This window comes from Apium graveolens, unplaced genomic scaffold (genome assembly GCF_009905375.1).
Source record: "Apium graveolens cultivar Ventura unplaced genomic scaffold, ASM990537v1 ctg8434, whole genome shotgun sequence".
In the NCBI taxonomy this organism is placed as follows: domain Eukaryota; kingdom Viridiplantae; phylum Streptophyta; class Magnoliopsida; order Apiales; family Apiaceae; genus Apium; species Apium graveolens.
Window position 1 is genome coordinate 26,347 of NW_027421177.1, and position 10,136 is coordinate 36,482.

General features: G+C 30.9%; 1 protein-coding gene across 1 annotated transcript; it reads right to left on the minus strand.

Moving 5' to 3' along the window:
- Positions 1 to 6,547: 6,547 nt before the first annotated feature.
- Positions 6,548 to 7,458, minus strand: LOC141704934 (AT-hook motif nuclear-localized protein 3-like). The gene is made up of 4 exons (XM_074508080.1): positions 7,152 to 7,458; positions 6,875 to 6,930; positions 6,663 to 6,794; positions 6,548 to 6,571 (listed from the first exon to the last, which is right to left on the minus strand). Exons 1-4 carry the CDS (start codon positions 7,456 to 7,458, stop codon positions 6,548 to 6,550), a joined length of 519 nt encoding a protein of 172 aa, XP_074364181.1.
- Between the last annotated feature and the right edge of the window lie 2,678 nt (positions 7,459 to 10,136).

Here is a 10,136-nt window from a genome sequence, read left to right on the forward strand (position 1 = left end):
TGACCCCGGATCCACATATCACGTGAATGCTGATTTTGAAGAATACATTTTAAATCGGTTGAGAGAGGGTAATTCAGATCGCCTATTCTTTCTTCCGCATAATCAGAAGTAAGTACTTATTGTAATACTGAAAATTAAAAACATGGATAGTACAGTACAAATTTCTATGTGATGTGTCCTATCTGTCTTTGTTTTTTTATGAAAATAGTATGCATTGGATTTTGGTCGTTATCTTGGAAGGGGAAATATATATTCTGAATCCACTACCTCGCCCGACACAATTTTCAGAACTAGAAAAGGCGTTATCAAGGTAAATTTTTATTAACGTAACAGTTTGGTATAATTGCATGTTCATTTCTCTACATTATATGAGATTTTATGTTTTTTATGCAGGGCTTTGAAAAGTTACAACTCTGAAACCGGCAGGGACAACAAGATGGCCAAGGCAATGTTTCTTAGTGTAAGTACAATAGATTGAGTACCTAATATTTGTGCTTAATATATATGATTTATTTGACATGCCTGATTTGTCTTTTAATTAATGAAATAGGGATCTCTCAAACAACCCGGTGGGATTGAATGTGCGTATGTAATAATGCGATACATGAAAGAAATTATCGATGATGACAAGTTGAATTTTGCTAAAAAGGTATTACCTTGACGCTTCCAGTTTGCTATATACTGAGATATGGTTACTTTTCGATATGGTTACTTTTGATTCATGTACTGAATTTTGTTTGTTTAGAATTTGTAGTGGTTGGCCAAGACTCGATCGTGTTACAGCATTGAACAGCTAGATGAAGTTCGCATTGAGGCTCTGCAGTTCATCCAAGAGCATATCTGATCAATTCTTGTACTCAAGGTCTTTTCTTTTACGTAGTCGTATATTTGGTAATTTAGACGGTTCTGTGTAGTAAGAATGTAAGTGTATGAATGCTGGGGTTGCTGTATAGGTTTGCAAATGCTGGGGGTTGTACATTTGGTAATGTAGATTCTGTAGTTTTTGAATGATTGATGCAGATGATGGGGTTGGTGTTGGTAATTTTTGGATGATTAATTGATGCAGATGATGGGGTTGGTGTTGGTGGTTTTCGGATGATTGAATGGTTAAATGTATGAATGATTGACTGGTTAGATTTGTATGGATGCGTATTATTCCAATGTTTTAGTTTTGGTTATGTAGTAAAGGACATCAGTTTTATTTATAACAAATATCTATTAGTAACGAGTACATCGCTTTTTTAGAAAATTAGTGATGTAAAACTTTACACAATTTGGTCTATAAATTTCTTACACATCACTTTTAATTAAGAAAAACTGATGTCAAAAAAGATAATGTACATCACTTTAAGGTAAAAAACTGATGTCAAAGGAATCCAGGTTCAATTCTAAATTAACATAGAAATCACTTTGTTTAAGATAAAACTGATGTCAAGTGACGTTATTAACATCACTTTTAACCAAACAAAACTGATGTCAAAAAACGCAATGTACATCAGTTTAAGACAAATAACTGATGTGAAAGACTAACATGTTCAAGCCTAAATGATACATAGACATCACTTCATTCTAGAAAAAACTGATGTCTATACGCTTAATTAGACATCACCTTTCATTAAAGAAACAGATGTTTAATATGCCATTTTACATCACCTCTGTCAAAATTATCGATGTTTTTGTGACAAAAAACATAGCTCAATATATGTTTAATATATTTTAATAGGTGTAATTTAGTTATTAAATAATTTTGTTATAGCATTTTTTGTGAAAAATCATCACATAGACATCAGTGTTTTTCACTAAAATCGATGTTTTTGTGACAAAAAACATAGCTCATGATATGTTTAACATGTTTAATTAGGTGTAATTTAGTTATTAAATAATTTACTTATAGCATTTTGTTCTAATAATCAACACATAGACATCTGTTTTTTAACTAAAATCGATGTCTAATCCAGTATAGACATCGGGTATTCACCGATGTCTAGAATAGACATCACCGACATCAACATCGGTTGGGAAACAGCATAGACATCGGCCAAAAAGCGATGTCTATGGACTTTTTTCTTGTAGTGTCATGTAGGTAATTGTAGTCCTCCATCGCCTGAGGACGACTATATTATATGGGATGGGTAGATTTTGTGGGTATATCTTCTATAAACCCTCACGAGACACAACTCGTCTTACTAGGGCTGCCTAGGGGTTTAACGGCTTGTTGCATATGCTCAATACAATCGTGTCATCTACGAAAGTGGAGTTAGTTAATTAGATAATTTTATTTCTCTTATTTGCCCGAGGACGTGCAAAATGCTAATTGTAGGGATATTTGATAGAATATAAATTTGTGTAAATTTTAGATGATATTTATCCCCATATTGATTATATTTTGCATTTAATTGGACCTTTATTAATTAGTTTATAATATTTTATTGGAGGAATCAAAGAATTCTAAGTTGGAAAGGATTGTATCTAAATTAGAAGAAAATTCGGATTTGTTGGACTGTTCGAGCAAGACTTATTGTTTGGGTCGTATCTTGAGTTTCATTCATCAGATTTGGACGATTCAACAACCCACGCGAAGATAACGAGATTCTCTTTAATTAGAGAATGGTCTAAACTTCAAAATACACTCGGATCATCCAAGTAACTGCATAGAAAAGTCAACTACAAATTTTGACCGTAGAATCCCATTCAATTTTGGAAACTCTTTTTTATTCCCAGGAACAATAAAAATACTTTTTATATTAGGTTTATATTATTAGAGATAGATATATTCATAGCCACCAAGGAGAGAAGAATATTTTAAGGAGAAGATTGTGCGCTTGGTAATTTCGAATTAAGGATTTCTCTTCTACATCTTTACTTTGTATTGTATTCTCAACTTTTTATGATTTTAATGTACTTATTCATGACTATGGTAGGATAAACCTTCTTTGTTGGAGGGTTGTTTTGAATCCCTAAACCAAAAATAATTTTATGAGTATTAAACTTGAATTCTTGAGATGTGCTTGATTATGCTTATATGTTCGTCAATGCTTTTAGAGATACTTGAATTAACAATGGTATGTGGTCATCCAAGTTTGTTATGTGATTTTTATCTCTAAAAAGTCAATTAATCTTTCTATGTGGTCATGGGATTAATTGTATAAGTTTGTAATTCATATTAACTTTTCTATTTGGTCATGAGATTATATGAATAGCAAAGTTTATTTATATGTGGTCATGATAAGTTTTCTGTAAGTATTTAGCATATCGAGGATATAATTCAAGACTTGTACTCCCTCCGTCCCCCTCAATTCTTTATATTGGGGGATGGGGACTCGGCACACACTTTAATGCTCTTATTAAATGTAGTTGCATAATTTTTTTAAAATTTTTTTTCTTCGAAATAAAAATATTATGTTCAAAATTTTATAAAAAAAGAGAAAAATTTAAAAATAAATTACGGAAGTATACTTTATAATTGTCTTAAAATGCGTGTAGAGCATGTGAAAAATACTGTAAAGAAATGAGAGGGACGGAGGTAGTATGTCATGGGTTTAGTGGTGGATTTACATGTTTTCCAACATCTCTCTCCAATTGTTTACACACAAATTTTTCATTAAGTTGTATTTAATTTAATTAAAAACAATAAATCAAACCAAATCACATTCTTATTTTTTATTCAAGATTAAAGCAAGAAGCAAACCATTGATCTTTGGCGTTAACGATACCCTTACTTATTCTATATTATATTCGACACAAAAAAGGTCTAAGTTGAGTCACATCAATTTTCATCTATAATATTTTCTAACAGGAGTTAAATACGAATGTGGTTGATTCACTACAACAAAAATTACTAAAATCCACCGCCAAATATCGGTGGAATTTATCTATAATCGACCATATTCGGTGGATTTCAGTATAAAATCGACCGAAACATGTTGGTGGCTTTTAAGAGGGTGGATTTTAAGTTTTGCGGTGGAATTTATATAAAATCGACCGAATCTTTGGTCACTTTTATAAAATTTGAAATTTGAAATTTTGTGAAAATTTGAATCTCCCCCCTAAATAAATTATACCAAAATCGGTCGATTTTAACATTAAATATTTCAAAAAAAAAGAGAATCACCCCACCGATGAACCAAGACTCATTCGTTGGATCTTGCTGCTACAAGAGTTTGACATTGAAATAAGGACAAGAAAGGATCTGAGAATGTTGTAGCTTATCATCTGAGTCGCTTGGTGAGGGAGTAAGAAGATGTGCCTATAAATGAGACATTTTCGGTACGAACAACTTCTCCAGATTGAGGTAAGTGCTCTAAAACACTTTATTACATGGTATGCAGACATTGTGAATTACTTGCACACTTTTTAAACATGATTCAAAATTTATGTGTGGGATGATCCATATCTTTGGAAGTATTGTCCCGATCTAGTAATAAGAAGATGTTTTCCTGATAATTAATTTGAATATGTGTTAAGGTTTTGTCATAATTATGCATGCGGAGGGAACATAAAATATAAATTATATTGGGAAATTAAAAAATTCAACATAAAACATATTTATTAAAAACAATAAATCAAACCAAATCACATTCTTAATTTTTATTCAAGATTAAAGCAAGAAGCAAACCATTGATCTTTGGCTTTAACGATACCCTTACTTATTCTATATTATATTCGACACAAAAAGGGTCTAAGTTGAGTCACATCAATTTTCATCTATAATATTTTCTAAGAGGAGTTTAAATACGAATGTGGTTGATTATTTGCATGTATTTTTGACGTAGTGCCCCTCCCCCTTTCGCCCACGTACGTGTTTTTACTGTATACACACAATTATACAAATCTTGGTTTTACTATAGCAAATCCATAAACACCTTCAACTTGCCAGAATAAAGTCGGTGTATTTTTTCATTAAAAGTCAAAACCTTATTCCTCACCTATATTAAAAAAATCAACAGATGGTGTACATACGTGATCCCAAATGTATATAATGCTATATATGCTACTAAAAGGTCTTAGAGAGTATGACATTATCAATTACTAGTGTGACAAAAAAAGAGGATAAATATTAATAAAAGTATATATATTATTTAATCTTGTAATAGGATGATTAAAAATGTATTTTTTTAGTGAAATTTTTAAGCCAGCCAGACTTAGACTGATAGGGTTAAGGTAGAAACATGCTAAAATATATGTTTTATTTACTTGTTATTTAATTTATGCATTACATATGGATTAATACTATCTTTGAGACCATACATAATTAATATTAATCGAAAGGTGTCTTGGTGGTCTTAATTATTAAGTAACATATAAGAATAGGTACTAGTTAGCTATCACCCATCTTCACTCATATAGGTGTTTCAAAGTTATTTAGGCTAAATAGAAATAAATACCGGCAAAATTGCAATACTAATGATCAAAGAATAAAATTGGTGAAACTTCATGCAAGAAATAATATGCCGGAAATACTAAAGTTAATAATTACAAAGCTTCTTAGGAACCTAAAGCAAATCAAGAAAGTATTATGATACTCCATCAGGCGTAACCATGTTGACATCGGGGGTTCCCTTCTCGGCCTCTGACATGGTCTGGTCTTGCTGCATCTTGCTGCCGTTAATAATTTCTACGAGCATTTGGGAGAAAGGTCCCAACCACAGTCTGAGAAGAAAATGAGTGTTAACATGAAGGTTAAATTGTTTAGAAGGAAGCACTATATGATATCAACCCATTGATTTCATGAAACTTTGATTTTATAATTTTCAACAAGGGTTGGTGAAGGCCTCTGGAAGAGGAGTAAACTATAAAATAAAGTCTAGACTTATAACCCACCACCAAAACTAAATAGATAGTATACATTATGTTAAATGTTCATGACAAAACAGGGGTATTAAGGTAAAAAACTGCACGTCTGACTTGATGCAAGCTCAGTAGCTTCAATCAGCAGAATGTTGGAAAGTAAAATGCATCGAAACAAATTGAAAACAAATTGAGCATGCTACTATATCTCAGCCTAACGATTTTACAACAACTAGCATGAGCCACACTGACTTTTTACATTTAAGTTATTTGTACATAATTAAATCCTAACAGTAGAACAAATAGAAGATCTTACTTGAACCCCGCCAGCTGCAACTAGCGGGCCAGCCACGGCACCTCCTATGACATGGCCGTCGGGACATGCTAGCGATACACTGACACCACCTGTTCTACATCTCCCCATTCCAGTTTCAGCCACAGTAAATGAGCCAGTCAAAGACAAGATATGAAACTGACCCTGCAGTATATAGTTTGAAATTGTGCATTAAAGAGAAGATGAGAGAAAAAAAAGAGTACTAATTCCATTATTAAGTAGATTTTTATTGCAACAAGGATACTCAGAGAAGCTATACAGCCATAGTTGTCTCCCCACTCAGGAATTACAAGTAACACAATCACCCTGATCCGAGCAGGGCATGTCCTCCATTCTTGTATGTAAATCAGCAAAAGTGGGGTCTATATGTAACTATACGGCTATAAATCACAAGACGAAACACCTTTTTCGTAATTTCTTAATAAATCAATTTGCATTCAGACGAGATAGCTAACAGACATATGCACATACATTAACCTATAGTATGAATGCAACCAATAAATTAGAGTTGAAGTAGTAGTAAGGAAGATAGGAGTCAAACCTCATACGTGACTGAACCACCAGAAGAAATGGGATGAGAAATCAGGGCACTAGAAACAGTTCCGTAGGCAGAAACCACACAAATTCCTCTAGGCCCGTTTTGAACCAGAGACATGATCTTTCTAATAACATCCTAAAAGAAACAGTGCAATATATATTTAACACAATTTAATAAAAAATTATACAAGAAAGTTTAAAAGAGAATATGTATACCTCCCCACAGTCTACATGTATCACATGAGCCGTAAAGTCTGGAGCATAAAACCCACCTTGACAAAAGAAAAAATTACAATGTATTTAGTTCCGATAATAATAACTAGGAACAAACAAATTCTCATTCCTATAAACAAAATCTATTATTTTTTTAAACCGCCAAGAGCATAAATACAGATAAATACCTAAACCCCAAAATATAGTAGAAACACACGAAAAGAAAGAAGAGGCAATTCTATAATTATTTTTTGAAATTCAGTGAAGGAAAAGTACTCACTGGGGGCGTACACGATCACGGCCTCGCCCACCTGGGCCCCGGACAGAATTTTCAGCTGAGGGAGACAAGTTGAATGCTGGCTGTGGTTCGGTGAAGCAACAGCAACTCTCATGGGCATTGATGAAACAGCACTCATCGCTGGGGGTGAAGATACAGCACCCATCACTGACAGGGAAGCACCAGCACTCCCAGGAGACAGCACCAAATTTCTTGTTGCTTGAGACTTTAGGGGCCTTCCCCTCTTTCTTTTTACCTCCCCGCTGGGGGTGTTCAGGTCTAGGGTACACTTTCCCTTCTCAGATGCCATATTTTCTCTGTAATTTAGAGGGTCTTTGTGTGTGTTTGTGACTATATTGAAACTGTTGAAAACTTAGTGTTGTATTGGAGACTTGCCTATATTAATGATACCATATCTAAAATCTACCCACCTATATAACAAAACTTTATTTTATTTTTCTTTATATGTTTTACATTTTATTTTATTTTTTAAATCTAAATTTCTCTATTATATTTTCTATAAATGTTTTTTCATTTTCATAGCTTATTTTCTTTATTCTTCTCCTTGGTTCAAAATACAAATAAAAATTATTATGTCGTGTTCCAATTTAGCAATTCAAATATCAATTAATATCAAAAGGATTCAATATTTAAAAAACTAAGTTTGTGCACTCATATTTAATTTTCTAAATACATCTACATTTGGCGTTTTGACTTTTGTAACATGCATTTCTATATCGGTATTATTTTGTTGCTTCTGTTATACATTAATTTTATTGTTTACATAATATAGATCAAATCCGATCCACATTCATTTTAGAGATATAAATTTACTTAGGTGCATTTATCTATTTTTACTCATATAATTATTGCAAGATTGATATTTATTATAGAGATATAAGGTGGTTGATGTTATTGAAAATCAACTAATGTTTTTTACTAAAATCTAACTTCTCTATTATATTTTTTATATAATATTTTTCATTTTCTTATAGATAATTTTCATAACTTATTTTTTTTATTCTTCTCCTTGTTCATAATATAAATAAAAAATAACATCTCGTATACCGATTGAGAAATTCAAATATCAATAGAGAGGATTCAATATTTAAAAATATTAACGATTTGCACTCATATGTAATTTTTCGAAATACATTTACACTTGGCATTTTGACTTGTATATGTAATTTTTTGAAATACATCTACACTTGACATTTTGACTTGTATAATATGCATTGCTATATCTGTAAAGGGTATATGTAATTTTTCGAAATACATCTACAATTCGCATTTTGACTAGTATAGTATGCGTTGCTATATCTATAAACGGTATTGTTTTGTCACCTGTGTTTATACATTAATTTCATTCTTAGATCAAAATCCGGTCTACGTTCATTTTAGATATATAAAATGTATTGAGTGTATGTAGTTAATAACAAAAATATTTCTGGCTATATAATATATTACAATATTGATATTCAGTTTAGAGATATAAGCTAGTTGGTGTGATTGAAAATCGAATAATTAAATAAATCAACTTAAAATTTCTACAATAAAAACATCAGACAACAATTGAAGAAAAACCCTTATTCTAAAATAATAGACAATGGTCTTTTTTTCCTCCCATAACCATTATATAATCAAGGTTCATACAATGGTTTTGTGAACCGTTGTTTAAAAATGCTAAAATTTTGGGAGGTTAGACAACAGTTTTTAAAAACTCTTGTATTATAAGAATTCATATAACGGGTCGCATAACCGTTCTAAAATATTACAAAATTGTTTTCAAAACTATTATTTTAGTATAATTCACACAACAGGTCGAATAATAGTTGTTAAATATTAGACAACGGTTTTAGAATACTATTGATTTAGTATAACTCATACGACACAAAAAAGTATTGTATTAGATCATTGCTTTTTTGTGTTGTCTATACACTGTTTAGACATATGTTAAGTTATACTAATTCTAGTCATATGAAAAAAATATTAAAAAAAATCAAATTAAATTTGCAAGACAAGAATATAAAAATCTAATAAAAGTACTACTTGCTATCAAGACATTCTAACCCGATTGGCAATATAATTTTTTTAAATATTTTTTTATGATCCAACTGTACGGATGTTAAGATATATTGATTCTAGTCATATGAAAAATTTATAAAAAAAAAATCAAATTAAACTAGCATGAAAAGAATAAACAAATCTGGTAAAAGTACGGCTTATTATCAAGAGATTCTAACCCGATTACAAGATAATCTTTTTAAATAATTTTTTCGACGATCCAACTGTGTGGATGTTAACATATATTGATTCTAGTCATATAAAAAATTATCAAAAAAATTCAAATCACACCTGCTTGACAGGAATAGAATAATGTAGTAAAAGTACTACTTAGTATCACGATATTCTAACACGATTGACAAGATAATTTTTTTAAAATAATTTTTCAACGATCCAGCTGAACTGATGTTAAGATATTGATTATAATCGTATAAAAAAATTATGAATATATATCAAATCATACTTGCTTGACGGAAATAGAATAATCTACTAAAAGTACTACTTACTATCATAATATTTTAACCCAGTTGACAAGATAATTTTTTTAAATAATTTTTTCGACGATCCAATCATACACATGTTAAGATATATCAATTCTAGTCATACGAAAAAATTATCAAAAAATTTCAAATCACACTTACATGACGGGAATAGAAAAACCTAGTAAAAGTACTACTCACTATCACCAGTTTCTAACCCGATTGAAAAGATAATTTTTATAAATAATTTTTTTGACGGTCCAACTATATGAATGTAAAGATATATTTATTCTAATGATATGAAAAAAATATCAAAAAATTTCAAATTACACTTACATGACTGAAAGTAGAAAAATATAATAAAACTACTCCGTAACACGAGATTCATACTTGGTTATATGATAATTATTTAAAATAAATTTTTGGATGATTCAACTATATGACT

What these genes read in the sequence shown, in the direction of transcription:
- LOC141704934 (XM_074508080.1), bottom strand. Translation starts at nt 7,458, where the DNA reads ATGGCATCTGAGAAGGGAAAGTGTACCCTAGACCTGAACACCCCCAGC. An exon ending in CGTGATCGTGTACGCCCCCA is followed by an intron (nt 6,931 to 7,151) that starts GTGAGTACTTTT and finishes TCTTTTGTCAAG; the next exon opens with GTGGGTTTTATGCTCCAGAC. An exon ending in TACATGTAGACTGTGGGGAG is followed by an intron (nt 6,795 to 6,874) that starts GTATACATATTC and finishes TGTTTCTTTTAG; the next exon opens with GATGTTATTAGAAAGATCAT.